Below are 24339 nucleotides of genomic sequence, written 5' to 3'. Positions count from 1 at the left end.
GAGTACAGAATGTAAACCATTAAAAAAAAAAAAAAAGGAAATGAACACAGAGATGAGAGCCTAGAACAAATCTTGAGAGAGACAGACACTTAAGGAGAGGAGGAGAAAAAAAGACTAATAAAGGAACATCCAGATAAGAGTGAAAACCATGGAATGTCACAGAAGACAAGAAATGAAGAGTAACTGCAGAAAAGTAGAGGGCAGGGTGAGCAGGAGGGAGAAAAAGAGGCCTAACAGAAAAAGTAGGTAAGAAGTGGCTGGACACTTTGATTCAGAGTGAATGACCTGAAGAAGCAGCCTGGTAGAGTGGATTTATCAGGGGAATCGAAAGTTACAAAACCTGGGTTGAAATCCCTCTTCAGATACTTAATAGCAATGTGGCTCTGATCAAAACACTTAACTCCTCTCAGTCCCATTTGTAAAATGGAGTTGTGAGAAACAAATTATGAGATTCATAAACCTTTAAGTATTACATACTGTCAGCAATTAGATGCTCTGTCTTCTCTCCTCTTGGGTTGCCATTTTTACTATACTGTTTTAAATATAAGGTCATTCTTGTCAACTCCATACAAAAGTCCCATTTACTCTTTGATCATTTTTGCTTTAACATAGCTTTTCCTGTTGCCTCAGCTCATTTTGGGATTTTTTTCTATTCTGACATATTTTAAAAAAACTAAGTCACACTCACATTCTGCTCTGCCTTCCATCTTTTGTCTGTATCTTACTTAAAATGGTTCTCTAATTGATCTCATAAGAGTTTTTGATCCTCTTGAAGTTTCTTCAGAATTTTACTCTCTAAACACTCAAAATCCACTTTAGCTATTTCCTTTGTAGGATTTTAGGCCAAGGAAGCCTATTGATTTATTGTCTTTCCTCCAAACTCTCTGAATTCTGGTCTTCCCAAGTCTAGGCTGCATATCAAATTCAGCCTAATTGTCCCCTCTCTATTAACAAACTTTAGGAGACAGTGATACTCCCTATTCCTCTCAGCGTCCTAGGGTTTCCATCATTTCCACCCATGTACTTATTTCTTCCTTATTGCTCAGATCAGATTTTCCTCACGTCAGAGTTCAGCATTTAAGACCCAGAATAATTCAGAGCTTGGTAATATCCAAGAAAGATCACCTTCTATAAGTAGAATAAAGACCTTCTATAGGTAGGTGAGAGAGAGTGGAGATAAAGAATATGGGAGGTTAGGTTACTGATTTACTAGGACATGAAGATGCTTGAAGAATCATTAAGATGAATACAGAATTTGTCACAAACATGGTATATGTTGGGCTAGAGAAATATACATCAGAGATAATGTGGAAGGAAGGAGAATTATTACATTATGATTTGGCATAATGTAATAATAGGGATCTGAACAGCATGATTTAATTGAATAATACTTTCTATACATAGCAAGTTCTTCATAAATGCTTAATTGATTGATTTGATTATTATATTACTACTATGCATATTGATAGAGCTTTACACTTAAATAAAGCAGTCACAAGACATGTGAGTGATTAGTAGTGAGAAACCTGGATTCTAGCCTTAGGCCCAAAAACTTATTAGTTCTATGATTCTAAAGTCATAGTAATAGCCTAAGGTACTCACTTAATCTAAGCATGAGTTTTTTTCTTTTGCAAAAAGAGGTAAGAGTTGGCCAAGCTATTTAACAAGTTTGTGAGGAACAAATGGAAGTAAGGGAATGGAACACAATATTATCCTTCTACTCTGCGTTCCTTTCTGAAAGCCTTCGTTCACAGCTTCACAACATATCCTTTGTGTTAAGCCAAGAACAGTTTATCAACAAGGGTAAAACACTGCTTACCACCACTCTACTCTTCTTTAGACTTTCTTTCAATTGGTTTATTTCCATTTGGAGAGCCTTCTCTGTCTCCTGCAGGGCATCTCTTTCCTTGATGACAGTATTCATTTTACTGAGACTTGCATCAAGTTTCTGAGTCAAGTCCGTTTTTTCTGTCTCTACCAAGGACAAGGTGTGATTCATCCTCTTTAACTGCTCCTCCAACTGACACAGCAATTGTCTTTCTAGCTTAGTCTCATTCACCTCCTTTCTCATACTAAGAAGCACTTCTTCTGTTTCTTGAAGCTTTAGGATCTTGAGATATAGAGTAAAAAAAAATTTAATATGGTACGTGAATATATGTGAAAATGTAATTTTTTTAATACTCTACACAGAAAACAGTCTTATAGTAAGCCTCAATTAACATGTAGCTATTACCTTTTGTTGTAATTCATTATTTGTTTTCTCTAGATCTCCTTGAATACTGAAGATCTGAGATTCCTTTTCTGACAAATCCTCTTTCAATTTATCAGTAATCATTTGCATCTAAATACAAAAAGTCATATATGTGAATATATATGTAATACATAATATAATAAATATGTACTGAACATAAGAAATTTAGAGAAACATAAAACAAAGTTTAAGAGAACAGTACACACACACACACACACACACACAGACTATAACAATAACTGGAAAGTTCACTCAAAGGAAACTGAATGCAGAGTAAACAAATTACTTCATTTTGAATCCTCAAAAAAAAGTTTACTACTTTTAAAATTATAGGAAGAGGAAAAAATCCTAACTACAAAAGGGGACAATAGAGGCAAAAAACCCTCAAATATAAATATATCTCTGTGTCAATAGAATAAAAATGACAGTATTACTTAAATCACCTAAATTATAATTTTAGGCTTTCTACAATCAAATTATCAGAAGACTATTTTATAGAGCTAGACTGTATTAATTTTGAGGAATAAAATTTTTGGAATATCATGCTCTATGGAAAAAAAAGGAGCCAGATGCTAACAGACCTCAGCTGAAGTTACTAAAATTATATGCAGATCAGTGAAAAAGCCTAGAGAGACAAGCCTTAGACTATAATTGGTATAAATGTCATGAAATAAAAAGTGCAATGAAATTGCAATAAAATTAGTTGATCATGGAAATAAATTTGGAGTTATTCAAGAAAAGTTACTGAATTCTTTATTCTCTTTGCCAAAAAATATTTCTACTCCTGAGATGCTATCTTTCAGGAGAAGGGAAGCAGTACTAACAATTAAGGAAATACCTATAGGTACTTAAATGTGTGACAACAAAGAACAGGAAATGAAAAACACACAAAATGCAAACAGAGAAACAATGAAAATCTGGTTAAATACAATGGTCATTTTTACTGCCAGAATGTCAAAGTTAAAGGATACACACCACTGCTCTCTCTTTTCTATTAATACTTAATATATTATATTTTATTATTTTATTATATAATATATAAGTATTAATACTTAATAATCTGCATTCTCTAAATGGGTTTGCTTGTTTGTCTAACCCAAATGTTTCAATTTATTAGCAATTCTTTAGTGCTTTATCAAGGATTGATAGATGTTTTGTTCCTTTAATTTTTTTTAGATTCTGCTAATGGATGAGAGAATATTATTGCATTTAATGAATATATTTATATATATTTATTTATAGCACTTAAAATCTAATTTTTTACAAGTATGCACATGAAGAATATGGGTTCAAGTGTCTTACACAGGTTATTTTTCTTAGTTCAGTTTGATTGAATACAAGAAGCATTTGTTAGGCACCTTACATGTTGAAGTCAGTGGACTAAGGATAGGGAATACAAAGATGAAATGCAGAACAGTCCCTGGCCTCACAGAGTTTATATTCCTACTATGGAACTACAACATGTGCAAAGATAAAATACAAGATAATTTGATGAGGATATGAAAAAGCATAAGGAATCAGGAAAATTTAATGACAGGAAATGATACATAGCTATATCTTACAGTAAGTTGAGGATTCAAAGGAGCAGAGATGAGAAAAGTATACATTCTGGGCATTGAGAACAATCTATACTGTAAGAGATGGATTAATCAATTTTGGAAGAATAGATAAGCCAGGCTGGCTATAATGTAGCGTACAGGTAGTTACATGAAACTTTGGAAAAATGAAAATTACTTGAATAAGGCATATCTAGACTTGTTCTTTAGGGATATTAATTTGGAAGTCCTCAAAAAAATGGAATGCAGGAATGCAAAAAAAAAAAAAAAAAAAAAGGAGAAACAGGAAGACCAATCAGAAAACTATAGTAGTAGTTACAGTGAGAAGATAACAGATATACTAAGTGCTACAAAGGAAGCATGTCAAAAGCATGTTCACTAACTGGATATGGAAAGTAGGGAAGATGAGGAACAAGAAAGAGTTGAAAATGACTACAAACTTGTGAATCTAGGAAATAACAATACCAATCTCAACAGATAAATTTTATTTTGGAGAAGTTAGAGGAGAAAGGAGTTTAAGTGGGGAAAGGAGCTTTGTTTTGAAATATGCTGAATATCTATCTAGATAGAGCTTTCCAGATGAGGAGGCAGAATGTATTTGTTAATTTGCTTAGCGAATCCTAGGGAAGCAGCAAAGAAATTACTTGAGACAATAGCTTAAACAAAATAACAGTTTACAAAGTAAAACCACAAAAACTTGGCAGTCTTTCTATATAGTAGTAAAAAAAAAAAAATCACAAAGGAAAAAACTGAAATGAAGTCCATACAAAGTAACTACAAAATAAAAAATAGTTCGTCTACTGCATCAAAGGGAATTTAAAAAAGAGATTCAGATTTCCTTTAATATCATCACAAAGCTTACTTTGGAAAGGTCCACTATGCTTTACAATATATATATTTTTAATTAGGTTATCTTTATTATCCTTTATGATAATAGAGTTTATTTTTATTTTTTTATTTTTTTTTTAAATAACTTTTTATTGATAGAACGCATGCCAGGGTAATTTTTTACAGCATTATCCCTTGCATTCACTTCTGTTCCGATTTTTCCCCTCCCTCCCTCCACCCCTTCCCCCAGATGGCAAGCAGTCCTTTACATGTTGAATGGGTTGCAGTATATCCTAGATACAATATATGTGTGCAGAACCGAACAGTTTTCTTGTTGCACAGGGAGAATTGAATTCAGAAGGTATAAATAACCCGGAAGAAAAACAAAAATGCAATATGCTTTACAATATTAAAGCAATAGGTATAAAATCCTATTATTGAGCTCAAAATACCCAAACCTACCTTTTCCTGCAGTTCCGAATTGTTTTTCTCTAAAACTTGACTCTTTAATACTTGACTTGTCTTCTCTGAAATGCATTCTTTTAGTTTATCAATTGTCATCTCAGCAAATTTTAGTTCTTCTTGTATTTCTTGATCCTTTAATATTAAAAGAAAATCCATCTATAATACCATTATCCTAGCATTTCTTTGGCTTTTCAAAAAGACTTGGTACTCAGAAGAACACATTTAACTAGACAGTGAAGCTTACCTTAGCTAGAAGGTCCCTTATGGTTTCTTTCAGTTGGTCCCTCTCTATCTGAAGAGCCTCTTGTGTCTTTGTTAATCCATCTCTCTCCTCAGTTACTGATGCTGTTTCTTCAAGACTGGCTTGGAGTTTCTGAGCCAGCTCTAGGTTTTCTCTCTCTATCTTTTCCAGAGTAAAATTTTTGGATTTTAATTGCTCTTTCAAATGTTCCACCTCATTCATTTTTTCCTGAGTTTCAGTAACTTCTTTTCTGATATTAAAAACTTGCTCCTTTTCCTCCTGAAGCTCTTGTATCTTGTTTTGAAAAAAAAAATTAATTTGAATACTTATGTCCTGCAAAGCCCTCTGGGCTACTCAAAACAATTAAGACAGGTTATTCACAATCTTATTTTTATCTAGTTACAAAAAAACCCCAAATAAACAAACAAAAAAAACCTAAATCCAAAAAAACATCATACCATCTTCTCCCATCCGGAATTTTCTTGCCTCCAGTTTTTTCCTCTGCTCTCCTAAAATCCTCATCCAGACTCTAATTTTCTCACCTCTCTATATGTATAGGAGACTTCTATACCTTTCAGATGTTCATGCTATTTCCTCTTTAACCCAGATGAGAGCAAGATTAGTTCTTTCTTTCATGCCACCATTTTATAATTGCTTCTTTTTATTTTTTTACTCAATTTTGTTTCTTAGAATTACCCCATCACACACAACCCAGCCCCAAACTACCTTAGTAATGATTATTTGACGAATACTTATTTTAGGTATATGAATGTTTTTATGTATTTTTGTATTTTATGTACATGAAATGTATATGAAAATGTTATTATAAACAGTTTAATTTTAATGAGTGACTTATAATTAATTTTTAATGTGGAGAAATTGAGAACTGGTGACTTTGCAAAACCCTTTCTCATTTAAATTCAATTCATGAACAAAGGACAAACAAAAAACAAACAAACAATAATATTTTTTTCTGGATCTTTTATGTAGAATTTGCCAGTGAGTTCTGATCTTTCTGTTGCAAATACTGAAAGTTTTTTAGTTCGTCAAATGTCCCCTTTTTTTCATTCTGTATTATATTTAACTTTGCTGTGTAAGTTATTCTTTGAGGCAATCCCATAAATTTGCCATAAAACTTAGGGTCTTTTAGAATAGAAGCTGTGAGGTTTGTGAAATCCTGACTGTATTTCTGATGTATTTAAATTGTTTTTTCTTGTTGATTTCAGTATTTACTTCTTAACCTGGTAATTTTGAAATTTGGCTATAAAAATTCCTGTAAGTTTTCCTCCAAGGATCTCTAGTAGATTTTGAAAAAAATTTCTCTTTGTTCTAAAATTTGAGGGTGACCTTCTTTCAAAATTTTTAGTTATTATTTGTCCAGATTCTCTTTTTGATCATAATTTTCACAGTCTGACAATTCTTTTATTGATATTTTCTCCAGGTAAATATCCAATGACATGTTTTAGAGTCTCTGCTTTTTACCTTTCCTCTTGAATACAAATCCAGATCTTCTTTTATACTAAAATAATGATTGGATTCTTTTCCCCTTTCTTTATTCATTTTTATTTTATTTTGAGTTTATTATTATAATCATGTTATGGGCAATATTGTCCTAGGCCTCAATTTCTCCTGTCATTTTAAAAATTGTGTCCAGGAATTTAGAAGGGATGTGAGGATTCTTGGAGAGACGATTAAAATGGGGGGGGGGGGGGTGAAAGGTAGGGGAAGAAGATAAAGTAACAGGGAGAGGGTAAAAAGAGAATCTGAGAAAAAAATAGTAAAAATGAGATGAGATGAGTAAAAATAAGAAGAATTCACAAATAGAATTTATAACTTTGAATGTGAATGAGATGTTTACTGCAGCTGTCTTTGTGGTGGCAAAGAACTAGAAAGTGCAGGTATACCCATCAACTGGGGAAAGGCTGAACAAATTGTGTATATGGTTGTGATGGAATGCTAATGTACTATAAGAAATGAAGAACTCAATGATCTCAGAAAGATCTTTTTGTGGAAAGACTTGCACGAAATGATGAAGAGTGAAATGAGCAGAACCCAAACACTATATTCAAATAACAGCAATATTATTTTTAAAATGACTTCAAGCAAGGAAGTCATTTTGATTATTATGATTAAATTAAAATTAAAAGATATATGAAGATGCTTTCTGCATCCAGAAAAAGAAGTGAAAAACTGAGGTATGTATAGAATAATTTTACATTATACACCTATATATGTTTAATAGTAGTCATCTCTAGGTTAGTATGGAGAAAGAAAGAAAAAAAAGAAAAACAATTTACTAGGTAGCTTTGCTGTATATTTGGAGGAATAGCAACTTGTTTATAGGATATTTGCAGTTTCATCTACAATCATCTTTTTTTTATAGTATTGTTATGGAAATGTTTATTTTGTTCTGTGATTTGAAAATTAAATAAATCTATAAAATAAACAACAAAAGAGAAAGAAACCTACCCTTTTCTGTAGTTCAGAATTAGTTTTCTCTAAAGCTTCTTGAGTCTCTGACACTTGAGCTGTCTTCTCTGAAACACATTCTTTTAGTTTATCAATTGTCTCTTGGTGTTCCTTCAGATTCATTTGAGCAAGTTTTAGTTCTTTTTGTGTTTCCATATTCTTTTGAAGTTGGAGAGGAAAAAAGAAAAATATTTATAATAAGATTGTACAGACATGACTGTCTCTTTTTTGGAATTCTGGTTTCTCATAAAATCATAGTTATGAGAAATGAGCTAAGATGATGCTTACCTTATCTACAAGGTCTCTTATGGTTTCTTTTAGTTGGTCCCTCTCCATGTGAAGAACCTCTTGTGTCTTTGTTAATTCATCTCTCTCCTCAGTGACAGATGTTGCTTCTTCAAGACTTGCCTGGAGTTTCTGAGCCAGCTCTAGGTTTTCCATCACTATCCTCTCCAGAGTACAATCTTTGGATTTTAATTGCTCCTTTAAATGCTCCACTTCCTTCATTTTCTCTTGAGCTTCAGTGACTTCTTCTCTGACATTTAACACTTGCTCCTTATTCTCTTGAAGCTCCTGGATCTTGTTTCAAATTTAGAAAAAATACTAATTTAGTATAAACAGTTATATCCTGAAAGGTCTACTGGGCTACTCAAAAAAGATTAAGGCATGTATTCATAATTACATTAGTTACTTAGTCACAAATAAAGAAACATACCCTTTCCTGCAATTCAGCATTAGTTTTTTCTAAAGCTTCTTGAATCTCCGACACTTGAGCTGTCTTCTCTGAAACACATTCTTTTAGTTTATCAATTGTCTCTTGGTGTTCCTTCAGATTCATTTGAACAAGTTTTAGTTCTTTTTGTGTTTCCATATCCTTTTGAAGTTGGAGAGGAAAAAAGAAAAATATTTATAATAAGATTGTACAGACATGACTGTCTCTTTTTTGGAATTCTGGTTTCTCATAAAATCATAGTTATGAGAAATGAGCTAAGATGATGCTTACCTTATCTACAAGGTCTCTTATGGTTTCTTTTAGTTGGTCCCTCTCCATGTGAAGAACCTCTTGTGTCTTTGTTAATTCATCTCTCTCCTCAGTGACAGATGTTGCTTCTTCAAGACTTGCCTGGAGTTTCTGAGCCAGCTCTAGGTTTTCCATCACTATCCTCTCCAGAGTACAATCTTTGGATTTTAATTGCTCCTTTAAATGCTCCACTTCCTTCATTTTCTCTTGAGCCTCAGTGACTTCTTCTCTGACATTTAACACTTGCTCCTTATTCTCTTGAAGCTCCTGAATCTTGTTTCAAATTTAGAAAAAAATACTACTTTAGTATAAACAGTTATATTCTGAAAGGTCCACTGGGCTATTCAAAAAAGATTAAGGCATGTATTCATAATTACATTAGTTACCTAGTCACAAATAAAGAAACTTACCTTTTCCTGCAATTCAGCATTAGTTTTCTCTAAAGCTTCTTGAATCTCCGACACTTGAGCTGTTTTCTCTGAAACACATTCTTTTAGTTTATCAATTGTCTCTTGGTGTTCCTTCAGATTCATCTGAGCAAGTTTTAGTTCTTTTTGTGTTTCTATGTCCTTTTGAAGTTGGAGAGGAAAAAAGAAAAATATAATAAGATTGTACAGACATGACTGTCTCTTTTTTGGAATTCTGGTTTCTCATAAAATTATAGTTATGAGAAATGAGATAAGATGCTTACCTTAGCTAAAAGGTCTCTTATGGTTTCTTTTAGTTCGTCCCTTTCTATGTGAAGAGCCTCTTGTGTCTTTGTTAATCCATCCCTCTCCTCAGTGACAGATGTTGCTTTTTCAAGAATTGCCTGGAATTTCTGAGTCAGCTCCATGTTTTCTATCTCTATCCTTTCCAGAGTATAATCTTTCAATTTTAACTGTTCCTTTAAATGTTCCACTTCATTCACTTTTTCCTTAACCTCAGGGATTTCTTCTTTGACATTAAAAACTTGCTTTGTTTTCTCCTGAAGCTCCTGTATTTTATTTCAAATTTAAAAATTTGTATAGTTACGTCCTGAAAGGCCCATTGGGTTCTTCAAAAAAGATTAAGAAATGGTATATACAATTTTATCAGTTAGTCATGAATAAAGAAACCTACTCTTTATATATATGTACAACAAATATTTATAGCAGCCCCTTTGGGGAATGGCTGAATAAATTGTGGCTTATTATTATGATAGAATAATATTGTTCTATAAAGAAATGAGCAGAATGTTTTTGAAAAAACCTTGAAAGTCCTCCATGAACTCAAGCAAAGTGACTTATGCACAAAATAATAGCAATGTTGTGGGATGATCAGCTGTGAATGACTTTGCTATTCTTAGCAATACAATGATTCAAAACTATTCTATGATGAAAAAATGATATCCATATTGATTGTGTCTGAATACAGAATCAAGCAGAGTTTTTTTCTTAATCATTTTATTTTTCTTGAGGGATTTTTTGGCAGAGAAGGAAGAGGTAAATGTTTGTTTTCTTCCTCAATGATTTTTATGGAAATGTTTTACATAGATTTACATAAGCCTTTCTCAATTGGGATAGTGGGGATGCGGAGAAAGGAAGAGAATCTGGAACTCAAAAGTTTTTTTTTTAAAAACTTGTCTTCTCTGAAACACATTCTTTTAATTTATCAATTGTTTTGGTGCTCCTTCAGATGCATCTGAACAATTTTTAGTTTTCCTTGTGTTTCCTGATCCTTTTGGGATTACAGAGGAAGAAAAGATTCCAGAAAAATATTTATAAGGAGACAGAGCCAAGATAGTATATGAAGGCTCACCTAGCTCCCCCAAACTACTCCAAATTCCTTTAAATAACGACGCTAAACAAATTTTAGAGCATCAGAACACACAAAAGTATGAAACAGAACATTTTCCAGCTGAACACAACTTAGAAGTTCAGCAGGAAAGATCTGTGGCATCAGTGTGAGAGTCTAGTGTGCAGTCATGGTGTTTTCTAGACCTCTCAGCCCAAAGGTACCAAAGATGACTTAGAAGATCAGTTGCCAACATCTGTCAGTAGGATGAGAGGCCTTGGGAAATCAGAAAACCAGGAGTGGGAATGGGTGGTAGTAGCAGCTGCAGCTTCCTGGAGATCTCAGTTCAGAGGAAGTGTCTTTATACTGAGGAAAGATTCTGTTGCTTCAGCACACTAGAACTTACAGCTACAGAAGAGCGGAGTCACTCCTCAAAGTTCCAAGGCACAAGTTATCACTTCTGATGCTTAGAAGGATCTCTGAAAATAGCTTGGGGCAGTGCACTTTGGAAACAGAGTTTAACAGAGTTAAAAGCCAAGGTAATACACTAGGAGAATGAGCAGATGACAGAAAAAGATTCTGACCATAGAAAGTTACTATAGTGACTAGGAAGATCAAAACACATCTTCAGAAGTTCCTACATCCAAAAAAAAAAAAAAAAAAAAACAACCAAAAAAAACCTGATCTCAGAGAATGGAAGAGCTCAAAAGGGATTTTGAAAATCAAATAAAAGAGAGAGGAAAAACAGAAAGGAGAATTGAGAATGATGCAAAAGGAAATACAAAAAAGGTAAGGAGGATCAGAATGCCTTAAAAAGCAAAATTGGCCCCTTGGGAAAGAAGGTACAAAAACTCACTAAGGAACATTAAGTTCTTGAAAATTAGAATTGAGAAAATGGAAGCTAATAACTTTATGAAAAAAATCAAGAAACTATAAAACAAAACCAAAAGAATAAAAAAATGGAAAACAATGTGAAATATTTTATTGGAAGAACAAGTGACCTGGAAAATAGATCTAGGAGAAATAATTTTAAAAATTATTGGTCTACCTGAAAACCTTGATCAAAAAAGGAGCCTAGATATCTTTCAAGAAGTTATCAAGGAAAAGGGGCAGCTAGGTGGTGCAGTAGATAGAGTAGCAGCAGGAGGACCCGAGTTCAAATCAGATCTCAGACACCTAACACTTCCTAGTTGTGTGACACTGGGCAAGTCACTTAAACCCAATTGTCTCAGGAAAAAAAAATTACCAAGGAAATCATATATGATTATAATGGAATATTACAGACATGGAAAGTCATCCATGAACTCAAACTAAATGAAATGTACTGTGTACAAACTAACAGCAGTGTTGTGAGAAGATCAGCTGTGAATGAACTTGCTATTCTAAGCAATACAATGATCCAAAACTATTTTGAAGGACTTATGATGAAAAATGCAATCCATACCCAGAAAAAGAACTGATTGCTTGTGAATACAGATTTAATTATCCTTTTTTTTATCTTGACGAACTTTTTGGGGCTAGGGATGAGAAGAAATTTCTTTTCTTTCTTAACATGACTTTTGTGGAAATGTTTTGCATAACTTCACATGTGCCTTTCTAAAGGGCAGGGCGGGTATAGAGGAAAGGAGAGAATCTGGAATTTTTAAAAACAAATATGAACAACTGTTTTACATGTAACTGGGGAAAATAAAAATATTAAGTAAAAATATTTATAGTAAATTTATGTGGATATTTCTGTATCTTCTGGGGAATTCTGGTTTCTCATAAAATCATAGTTATGAGAAATGAGATAAGATGATGCTTACCTTATCTACAAGATCTTTTATGGTTTCTTTTAGTTGGTCCCTCTCTATGTGAAGAGCCTCTTGTGTCTTTGTTAACTCATCTCTCTCCTCAGTGACAGATGTTATTTCTTTAAGACTTGCCTGGAGTTTCTGAGCCAGCTCTAGGTTTTCCATCACTATTCTCTCCTTCAAATGTTCCACTTCATTCAGTTTTTCCTGAGCTTCAGTGATTTCTTCTCTGACAATCAACACTTGCTCTTTTTTCTCTTGAAGCTCCTGAATCTTATTTCAAATTAAAAAAAAGCCAACAAACAAAAAACAAAATAATTTAGTATAAACAGTTATATCCTGAAAGACCCACTCAAAAAAGATTAAGGCATGTATTCATAATCATATTGGTTATCTAGTCACAAATAAAGAAACCTACTTTTTCCTGCAGTTCAGCATTAGTTTTCTCTAAAGCTTCTTGAATCTCTGACACTTGAGCTGTCTTCTCTGAAATGCATTCTTTTAATTTTTCAATTGTTTCTTGTTGCTGCTTCAGATTCACTTCAGCAATTTTCAATTCTTCTTCAATCCCCAGATCCTTTGGTATAAGGGGTAAAAATCCAAATATATATATATTTAGAATAAGAATATGCCAAGATGTCTTAATTCTTATAAGCACATGTTTATTAGACAATAAGATTTACCTTAGCTTCAAGTTCTCTTATGTTTTGCTTCAGTTGGTGGCTCTCCTCTTGAAGAACTATCACTGTTTTTGTCAACTTGTCTCTTTCTTCAGTTACAGATGCTTTTTCTTCAACACTGGCTTGGAGTTTCTGAAGCAGCTCCTGGTTTTTCAAATTTATCCTCTTTAGGGTAGAATCTTTGGATATTAATTGCTCTTTTAATTGTTCCATTCCATTGATTTTTTCTTGAGCTTCCTCTCTGACAATAACAATTTGTTCTTGTTTTGCCTGAAGTTCCTGAATCTTTGGAGAAAAAATGTTAAGTTGGCTTACAGAGTTCTTTAGGAAAAGTTCATGATGTTTTCCAACAAGATAAATGCAGTATACTCTAAATCTAGTTAAGTCAGTTACTCAGCCCCCTCCCTCTCCTACCTCTACTCCAAATCAACTCACCTTTTCCTGTAGTTCAACATTAATTTTCTTTAAATCTCCTTGATCATTTAATCCTTGAGATGCCTGGTCTGAAATGCATTCTTTCAATTTACCAATTGTCTCCTGGTGTTCCTTCAGACACATTTGAGCAATTTTTAGATCTTCCTGTGTTTCTAGACCCTTTATTATTAGAAGAAATATGAAGAAAACGTTTACAATAACTGTATATAAACACTACTGTTTCTTTCTAAAATTTTTCATTTTGGAAAACAACTTAGTATGATACCAATAGCAATAAATTATAGTCTTTGATTCAATGATATTATTCATTAGCATATACTCTGAAAGGAAAAAATGTACATAGAAAAAAACTACATATACCGTATTATTTTTTTTTTGGTAGTCAAGGTCTGGAAACAAAGTGGGTACTCATTGATTGGGTAATGACTGCACAAACTGTGGTGCTACAAGAAGTCATATTTATATAATACTATACAACCATTTTATTTTTAATGTATGAGAAATGAAGACTATGAGGAATTCAGAAAAATGTAGGAACTCTATTATGGAACTATACAGAAAAACAAATGAAAGATCAGAACTCTGATTAATACTATAAATAAAAATGATACTGATGGATTGTTTGTTGGAATGTTGGATCGTTGTTATAGTTTTTCCCTTTAGGGAGATAAGCTAAGGGCCATAAGTGTAGAATAAGATATATTTTGATAGATATGACTAATGTTTTGATTTAAAGTAACCTAGTGTTTGATAAATCCAAAGATTCCAGCTTCTTGGGATAAGAACTCACTATGTGACAAAAATTGCTGGAAAAATAAAATGGCAGAAACTAGGCACTGATCAACAGCTTATACCAAGATAAGGTCAAAATGGGTTCATAATTTAGATAAGGTGATATTGTAAACAAATCAGGAGAACCAGGAATAGTCTACTTCTCAGATATATGGAGAAAGATTTATGGCCAAAGAATAACTGGAGAATATCATGAAATGCAAAATGGATAATTTTGATTCTATTGAATTAAAAAGATTTTGTACAAACAAAACCAATACAGATTAGAATGGAAACAGAAAACTGGAAAAAAAATTTTATACCCATAAGTTCATCCAAGGTCTCATTTCTAAAACTGATAGAGAACTGATTAAAATTTTTAAGAATACAAGCCATTCTCCAATTGATAAATGGTCAAAGACAATTTTCAGATGAAATTAAAACCATTAAAACCAAAAAATGCTCTAAATCATTCTTGATCAGAGAAATTCAAATTAAGACAACTCTGAAGTACCACTATACACCTCTCAGATTGGCTAAGACAACAGGAAAAGATAAGGATAAATGTTGCCTACCCTTTGATTCAGCAGTGTCTCTACTGGGTCTGTATCCAAACGACATCAAAAAAAAAGGGAAAAGGATCTACATGTGCAAAAAATGTTTATAGCAACCCTTTTTGTAGTGGCAAGGAACTAGAAACTGAGTGGATGCCCATCATTTGGGAAATGGCTGAATGAATTATGGTATATGAATGTTATTGAATATTACTTTTCAATAAGAAACGATCAATGGGATATTTTCAGAAAGGCCTGGAGAGACTTACATGAAGTAAGTGAAGTGAGTAGAAGCAGGAGAACATTGTGATCAACTCTGATAGATGTGGCTCTTTTCAACAATGAGGTGATTCAGGCCAATTCCAATAGACTTGTGATGAAGAGAGCCATTTGCATTCAGAGAGAAGACTATGAGGACTAAATGTGGAGCACAACACAGTATTTTTACCTTTTTTTGTCTTTTTAAAAAATTGTTTCCTTGCTTTTTTTTTTCCTTTCTCATTTTCTCTCCTTTTTGGTCTGATTTTTCTTGTGCAGCAAGATAAATGCAGAAATATGTATAGAAGAATTGCACATTTAATATACATTATATTTGCTGACTAGGGCAGGAATGTGGAGGGAAGGCACAAAAATTTGAAACACAAGGTTTTGCAAGGGTAAATGCTGCAAACTATCTTTTCATGTATTTTGAAATTAAAAAGCTATTATTAAAAAAATTAATGACTTGAGTTTCATAAAAGAATACTTAATATACAAAAAAGTGGCAGTGTTGGAAGAGTTGTGAAAAGAGTGGCTTCCAAACTGTGTAACTGTGAATTGTTCCAATCATTCTGAATATTGATTTTGAATGATATAGAAAATCACTAAACTCTGACCAAGTGATTCCTCTAGTAGTCTTATATCCCAAGGAGGTAAAAAACAGAAAAAAATAAAAAAGGTTTAAAAGATGTCAAAATATTAATAGCAGAGAGAACTAGAAATAAATACTCAATAGCCATCAATTGGGGAATGACAAAATAAAAATACATAAAACTCCAATTCTTTTTGAGGGGGGCAATAATTTACTAATAATGTGCTTTAAGAAATTTAAAAAAAAATGATGAGTTTGGAGAACTATGAAGAGATTTTTGTGAACTACTGAAGAATAAAATAAAAATATATTCTTTTAGTTTGAATATATGGAATGACAACAGTAAAAATGAAAAAGGTGCTAAAAGGAATTTGAACTCTTAGAAAATCTTGGAAAGTTCCAAGAGAATGAACAAAATTTTAGAAGAGAATGTTTATATAAATATCCACATTCATCCTTATATACAAATACATCCACCCACCCATATCACATATACACACAAAATATACATATATATACACATACACACGTGTGTGTGTGAGAGTATGTATACTGTTACTGTTTCTCATAAACAAAGTTTCAATCTGGAATGGAAAATGCTTTCTTTTTTCCTCTAAAAATTACAGAGATGTAATTAATAAACATTTATTAAGTGCCTAAAGTGCCTATTCTGCTAAACCCCGGGAAACACCAAGTTAAGTGCTGTAAAGTCAAAATATTATTAAAAACAAAACACATTTACCAAGTGGAGAAAAACTTACCTTAGTTACAACTTCTTTAATATTTTGTTCAAGTTGGTCTTTCTCTAACTGGAGAGCCATCTGTATTTTCTTCAATTCACTTATTTCTTTGGTTATTGATGTTGTTTCTTCTAGACTCGCTTGGAGTTTCTGAGCCATCTCCAGGTTCTCCATTTTTATGCTCTCAAGAGTGGAATTTCTGGATTTTAACTGCTCCCTTAACTCTTCCATCTCATTTACTTTTTCCTGAGCCTCAGTGACTTCTTTTCTAACATTCAACAGTTGCTCTTCTTTTTCTTGAAGTTCTTGGATCTTTAAACAGAAATCTACTTATTAAGATTCTTATTTTACTTTTATTTTCTCAAGAAAAAGTATTTTCAAAGTAAAGGCAATTTTAAAACTCATGGTTTTTAAATAGAACTAGAGAAAAGAGTCAACTCTTAATCAAAGAGAGCAGCAGATCAGAAAAAGTCAAAGTGGGACTGAGTTGAAAAGAATGTTGGAAAAACAAGGCAAGACTTCATTAGTTTCTCATTCCTAGACATTAAGTTTATATTAAAGTGTTTGAGTTTATATAGCTGCTATGCCTATGTCTTCAAAAAACCTTTTCAAATAGCTATGGAAAAGGAAAACTTTCAATAGGTAATGGAATATACATTTTATGCTGCTACGTTTGGATTAACAAGGGTTTAATAAATATTATTTGGAGATTATTCAGAAGAGAACTAAAAGAGCTCATACCCCCAAATCCTATCAATAGATTTTATGTGGATAAAATATTCCCTTTTATAGAATATAAGGTTGTTGAGGACAGGTATTCTTTTATTTTAATGTCCATTGACCGACTGACAGATATAGTTTCTGAGTTAGAAAAATATGTTTAAAAAACATAAAATATACAGATATTTAAGTACTTGGGGACTTATTAAAATACTAGAGGTAAAGTGAAATGTAACTTCAACACTCCCTCTCTATCTCTGGTATTTCTGTAAGGAACTTCTGACCTTCTCCTATTGCTGCTTTCTTGGGGTATTAAGGATTACTTTATTCTAGCATTTCGGGGACACGATGGGGATCTGCAAGCATTCAGTGCTCCCAAAGGGATCTGATTCAATGTCTGGGTCCGAGTTCTCTAAGTTTTTGGCCTGGGTTGAATAAACTACTGGACTCAGATCTTCTCAGCTAGATGAGTCTGGGCTCTGGTGGTGCTCCATATCACAAATATCTTGCTTCTTCATCTCTGCCTTTTGGTTTTCCTGGCTTCTTTCAGTGTTAAAATTTCAACTTTTCCATTTCCTTCTCAGACCTCCCATCTATTCTATATACTTAGTTGCTTATAAATTTTTTCTTCTAATGGAATGTAAACTTTGGAATAGATATGATTTCTTGGCCTTTTATTGCCTCCCTCGTACCTAACACAAGTATCATTATCTTAACCAGCTGTTCCCTTCCCAATTTTTCTACTGTTGCCTTGACTTTAGTGGCCTGTTGTTGAGTTGTTTCAGTCATATCTGACTTTTTATTTGAGATTTTCCTGGCAAAGATGCTAGAGTAGTTTACCATTTATTTCTCCAGCTTATTTTACAGATGAAAAAATAGAGGCAAACTGGGTAAAGTGACTTGCCCAGGGTCACACAACAACTAAGTGTCAGAGACTGATTTTGAACTCAGCTCCTCCTGTCTCCTAGCCAGATGCTCTATCTGCTGTCCCACCTTGTCTGCTTTAAAATAATTACAGAATGGGAATAATTACAGAATGTATAAAATATATACCAAGACATACAAAAATATGAATATGATTAGAAAATACTATTTGCTATCTAAACAATTGTCTTATTTATTCAGAGACATACTAATCATGCCAACAAAGGATTATTTTATAAAACTAGAAAAAATAAAATCATCTGGAGGCAAAAAGTCAAGGGAAACAATGAAAAATTGTCAGATTTATGAATTGGTCTAACCATTCTGGAAAGCAATTTGGAACAGTGCCCTCAAAATTATTAAATTCTACATACATATTTTTCATTTAGTGATACCACTACCAGGCTCATATTCTAAAGAGATCAAGTAAAGAAGAAAATAACTCATCTAGACCAAAATATTTATAGCAGTTCTTTTTGTGGTAGCAATTGGAAAATGAGGAGATGATCATCAATTGGGGAATGGCTAAACAAATTATGGTAAAAAAATGTGATTACTAAGGTACTGTAAGAAATAATTATAGCAGCCATAAAAACTTTATAATTAAATGCATACAAGTTGAAATATTAAATGCATCTTTTTCACATCACAAAACAATAAAAATTATATTCAATAAGGAACAATGAAGATACAGATTAAAAACTAATTAGAGACTAAACAACTAAATCTTAAAGAATGAGTGTGTTAAAGAACAAATCACACAATCAATAATTTCATTAAAGAAAATGACAATGAGATAATATATGAAAACCTACTAGATGCAGCATGAGTAGCAATCAGAAGAAAATTCATAGTTTTACTGCTTATATCAATAAAATAGAGAATTGAATTAAATATGCATTTTTAAAAGCTAAAAAAAGAACAACCTAAAAATTCCCAATTAAACATCAAATTAGAGATCCCAAAAATTAAACCTGAAAGTAATGAAACTGAGTATAAGAAAACCATTGAATAAGTAAAACTAAGAGATGGTTTTGTGAAAAAATAATAATAAGAGAAAAAAACCAAATCATTAGTATTAAAAATGAAAAGGGTGAATATACCACTAATAAAAAGGAAATCAAAACTAAATAGTTTTTTTTTTGCCCAGTTATATGCCAATAAATTTAACAACTTAAATGAAATGTAAGAATATTTACAAAAAACATAAACTGCCTAGATTAACAGAAGAGTAAATAGAATATATAAACTGTTTTAGAAAAAAATTGTTAGCAGACTATAAATGAGTTTCCTAAAACAAAAAGCATCCAGAACAGATGGATATACAAGTGAATTCTATCAAACATTCAAATATAACTAATTCTAATAATTAAATAATAATTTTGAAAAGCAGGTAAAAAAAACCTTACAAATCTTCTTTTATAAAACAAATATGATACTGATACCTAACCAAAAAAAGGAAAAAAAAATTATAATCCAATTTCATGAATGAACATGGATATAAAAATCTTAAATTAAAACACTAGCTAAGATTACAACAATACATTACAAAGTTTATACATTATGATCATATGGAATTTATGCCAGGAATGATAGAATAGTTTAATATAATTGATTACATCAGCAACAAAAATCACATGACTACATCCATAGATGCAGGAAAAGCTTTTGACAAAATACAACAGTTGCTCTTATCGAAAACTTAAGTATAAAGGAATCTTTCTTTAAAATATTGAGAATCTAAAACCTAAAATCATCAGCAAGTACTATTTGTAATAGGGCTCAGCAAAAAGCCTTTCTAATAAAAGTAGGAGTAACCAAGGATGCTCATATCATCAATGAAAGAAGACTTAGAAGGACGGAAAAACAGGGGAATTTTGAAAATGAAGTGTAATATTTTATTTTATTACATAGTTTATCAAACAAAAGTAAAGATGGGAAATGGGAATTTATGCTTTTATACTGAACCCGTTTTTGTGCTCTATTTAAGTGGAAATGTTCTTATTTTTTACAATGACAAATCATGATTCCAAAGGATGAAAGATGAAACATGTTACTTCTGTCCTAAAAGAGAGGTGAAAGACTCAGGATGCAACAGCATGAGACTTTATTCTTTTTTGGATATGGTCAATGCAGGAATTTGTTTTGCTTGACTATACTTATATTATTTCAAGTTTTTCTTTTTTAGGTGGAGAGGTGGAAAGGAGAGAAAGTAGATTTTCATTAATTGAAAAACATTCTTAAAAAATTCACCTTTTCACTGAGTTTCTTTTCCGTGTCTGCCAACATTTCCTGAGTCCTCAAAAGTTCTCCTTCTTTCTCTGCAGTTTTCTTCCTTTCTTTGAAGACTGCCTCTTGTTGCTTTTTAAGTGCTGCTCCAATATTTCTTAATTCCTCTTGATTTTCAATACTCTAGAACAAATCCCCAAAATGAAATAATAATCAACATTTCCTATATTATATCTCTATAGAAAAAAATAGGACAACCTATGACAAATTTAAAACAAATAATTTCACAGGAAGACTATTGAGAATTTTTTTCCTTCTTTTATCCCTTGGCCACATTTTTCCAATCTTTCAAGTCCTGACACAAGTCAGGAAATCTCCTTTATGATCCTTCATATCCTTGTTCTTTTTTACTCCTATTAAAAAAAAATTTTTTTTTTACGATTCTAAAAATAAGCCCTTCTAATTAAAAAAAAGTAACATTTAACTTTTGTTTATAATCCAGAAATAAAGGTGCATTTTTCAAGCCCTTCTGGCTTCTTTTTGTACGAGCTCAGTCTGCACTTCAAAATTTATCAAATTTGCTTGTCAAATTAGAGAAGCATCTTGAACTCTCTAAAGTTCTCTTCAAAGAATTCTTGGTGCTGCACTCTGTCTTATAGCACTGACCTTCAATCTTTTGTCACTCTTAATAGGAGCTCATGTGTCCTACTTCTCTAGATAACTGTTGTGGCAAATATTTATGGGAGTCTTCAATTCTAGAACCACTGCTGTCCTTATCTTATTTGTTCCTGGAAAGCAATTCTCAATAATTCCCTTTGACTTGTCTTACCACCTCTTCTTTTCGTCTTTATCCAATCCAACCATTTCCCTTCCTTATATTCCAATCTCATTCCTTCACAACTCCACAAGGCTTCAAATTTCCTTCTTCACATTTTTTTTTTTTTTGTTCTGAAGGTTGAGTTCTCCTTCTATGGACTATCCTTGTTCACGCCCTCATCACCATTACCCATCACCATCACTATTAGTAAACTTACTTCTAATCACTCTCTTTTTGAAAACACCCTCTGCTTACTTACAAAGATGACTGTTTTAGACTATTTGACTATGTCATCACTCTCTTAAAAGTCTTCGGTTGGGACCTATTGCTTTTTAAATATTTAAAGCATCCCTAAATTTGTCTCCAACATGCCATTTAGCATTATTTCCTAGTACTTTCCTTTAAATACAATCCAAATTATCCTACTTGCTGTTTCTAGAAATTGGCACCTCGTTTTACAAATCAAATCTCATGATACATTTCCTAATCAGTAAGTTCTTTAAAATCTTATCTTGAAGAGTGAGTTCAGATTCCAAAACTGTTAGCTTTCCCTGATATTAGCACTATAAGGTAAATGTCATAGTTGAATGGAAGGTTCTTTAATGAATAAATTCTTTCTTCTTTTGTCTTTTATTAAATTTTTATTTTTATTTTTTTGCTGAGGCAATTGGGGTTAAGTGACTTGCCCAGGGTCACATACCTAGTAAGTGTCTGAGGTCAAATTTCAATTCAGGTACTGCTGACTTCAGGGCTAGTGCTCTAATCACTGCACCAACTAGCTGCCCCTCTTCTTTTTTCTTTATAAAATCTCGGCACCTCAGTACAGTGACTTTTTAATAACAGGCAATAACAGATACTGGCTGAACTGAATTGAATTGAAATGCTGGCCCAGGTTATGTGACAGATTATTGGCACAGATAAAATAAAAGTTCATTCTTGTCAGTCAGCCTTTGTCCTGCATATTGTAAAACCAACACATCTCCATGAGGCAGCTGATGGTTCACTGAATAGAGAAGTGGGTCTGGAGTCGGGGAGACCCGAGTTCAACTGCAATCTCAGACACTTCCTAGCTATATGACCTGGATAAGTCGCTGTTTTCTGTCAAAAGGATCCACTGGAGAAGAAAATGGTAACTCTCTCCTATTTTTTTGTCAAGGCAACTTCATGAACACTACTGGCATGCTGTTGTCCATGGGGTCACAACTGAACAATAACAAACTCCCCTCCAAAGTGGGACCTTTACTTCTTATGAGTCAAAAAAAGCTCAGTCTACAATTAATCACTGTTCATAATAAATTTCTTCTACTCAGTTCAAAATACTCACTGTCCCAAAATGCATTGTTATATACTTCAGAAGAAAAATAAACAGGAACAACATATTTTGAGATATTGAAAAACATTACCATTTCAATATTTTCCTCTAGATCAGTTTTCAATTGATTTTTTTCGGTTGTAACATACTCCAACATTTGTTGTAGTTGATTTTTTTCCTGTAGTAAGGAGGAAATCTGTCTTTGTTGTTGAAGTAATTCATTGTCTTTTTCATAGTCTGTTAGAGAAACAAGATTTCTTGGAGCGTCCAAATTTTGTCCTTCACTTAGCTTGATGGCCTATGAAGACATTAAGAGATTTTTAGCATGATAAAGTGCTATTTTTTAAAATAATAAATTATGAAGGTGCTTGTTTATCTATAAGTAACATTTAGCATGCTGTTGATAAGGAACAAATATAAAATGATTCACATTATTGAATACACATCCACACATACAAGGGCACACAGAGCTATTCACATATATAGATATACCCTTGATGTTTTATAGAACAAATTCCTTACAATAAATAAGGTGGTTACAAAGATGGTATTCCTAAAATCGAAAATTTTGATGTTATTGCACAAAGTTCCAATGTCAAATGAAGAGCTTTAGTAGTTTTTTTTTAGTTTTAAGTACAGTGTACTCTCTAGTAAGCCACACTGGTCACATAGTTCATGTTTTCTCTTATTCACTTTCTAAATATACAATTAATTTAAGATTTCTGACCTTAGATGCTTCTAACAAAGACACTTTTGAGGTTTTTTGTGGGTGTCTTCTTGCCTCTTACCAGCTAAGTCACAGCAAATAATACATTCTTTGAACCCCCTAATTCAAAAAGATTCTTAAATATTTTAATATAGGAGCCATTAATACCAATGATACCATTAACACTTAGTTTTTATATCTACCTGTAGGCTTATCAGCATATATTTTGTGGACAGAATACAAAACCAATACAGGGCCAATCTTATTCAAAAAATTCTGCTTCCAACTTACAAATTCTGCTAAGTATTTAGAGAAATAGTCTAAGCATTTAAATGAAATCTCCCAGGAAAGGGAATTTAACTTAATGATTTCTTTTGTGTGTGCTTTTTATGAGAACTATCTAAGCTAGGGATTATAGAACAATCAAATACTCCAGATCAGTATTAAATAGAAGGGTGAGGATGAGTTGAATTCCATTGGAGGAACTGAATAGCATTTTCAATGATCATAAGTGGCCTGATTAAAAAAGATTCCATTTTAGAAATGCCATTTTTATTCTAGGAATGCAAATCCTAGGACCAACATTTATGGAATATTCAACATTGCAGGTGACTGAAACAATGGATGGCTGGTCTAAGTAGGCTACAGCATATCACCAATAGTGATTTGCATGCAAGAAAAATGTATGAGGTGAAGAGGAGAGGAGAGATTTACACAAATTTGACTAATTTTAATCTCTTCCTTTCTCTAAGAGATGGTACAGGGGAAAACCAAATTCACATACACACATATATTATACAAAGGCAGAATTATCCTTAATATTTTTGTTACATGCTAAGAGTAGTTGATTACAATGAAAAAATATGATGTGATAAATCCTTTAGTTCACGTACAGTTTTCTAGAGTTTTATCTATTCTGGAGCAAGGCACAGCTATAAAATTCTATGTCCATAAGCAAGCTCTGGTCAGAAATAATGTTTCCTAAGTCTTTATCATCCAAGGCTAAGTTAAGAACTGACATAATAGCTCCTGCAATTTGCCTTCATTTATTTTTACTATAAACAAAACCATTCACAAAAGATGAACGCACACTATCAATGGAAAAATTTGATCTTAAAAAAGTATTTATCAATATCAAATAAATACTAATCTTAAGGAGTTTATAATCTATGCTGGAAAAGACAGCATGTAAATGTATAAATATGAGCTGAGTTCTGAAGAA

At 32.4% G+C, this 24339-nt stretch overlaps 1 protein-coding gene across 1 annotated transcript in view; it reads right to left on the bottom strand.

Moving 5' to 3' along the window:
• The window catches only part of CENPE (centromere protein E), a 92279-nt gene that overhangs the window by 30782 nt on the left and 37158 nt on the right, over positions 1-24339 (bottom strand). Inside the window, exons 22-38 of the mRNA XM_051966710.1 lie at positions 22503-22709; positions 20307-20465; positions 16431-16721; positions 13495-13653; positions 13063-13344; positions 12798-12956; positions 12392-12652; positions 9523-9807; positions 9242-9400; positions 8814-9104; positions 8526-8684; positions 8099-8389; positions 7811-7969; positions 5345-5635; positions 5098-5232; positions 2234-2341; positions 1820-2110 (exon numbers count right to left, since the gene is read on the bottom strand). Of these exons, the coding sequence (XP_051822670.1) occupies positions 1820-2110; positions 2234-2341; positions 5098-5232; positions 5345-5635; positions 7811-7969; positions 8099-8389; positions 8526-8684; positions 8814-9104; positions 9242-9400; positions 9523-9807; positions 12392-12652; positions 12798-12956; positions 13063-13344; positions 13495-13653; positions 16431-16721; positions 20307-20465; positions 22503-22709 (3687 nt within the window). The remainder of the gene's footprint in view (positions 1-1819; positions 2111-2233; positions 2342-5097; positions 5233-5344; positions 5636-7810; positions 7970-8098; positions 8390-8525; positions 8685-8813; positions 9105-9241; positions 9401-9522; positions 9808-12391; positions 12653-12797; positions 12957-13062; positions 13345-13494; positions 13654-16430; positions 16722-20306; positions 20466-22502; positions 22710-24339) is intronic.

This window comes from Antechinus flavipes, chromosome 6 (genome assembly GCF_016432865.1).
Source record: "Antechinus flavipes isolate AdamAnt ecotype Samford, QLD, Australia chromosome 6, AdamAnt_v2, whole genome shotgun sequence".
In the NCBI taxonomy this organism is placed as follows: Eukaryota; Metazoa; Chordata; class Mammalia; order Dasyuromorphia; family Dasyuridae; genus Antechinus; species Antechinus flavipes.
The sequence above is the reverse complement of the archived record's forward strand: the minus strand, read 5'-3'. Positions and strand labels throughout refer to the sequence as shown.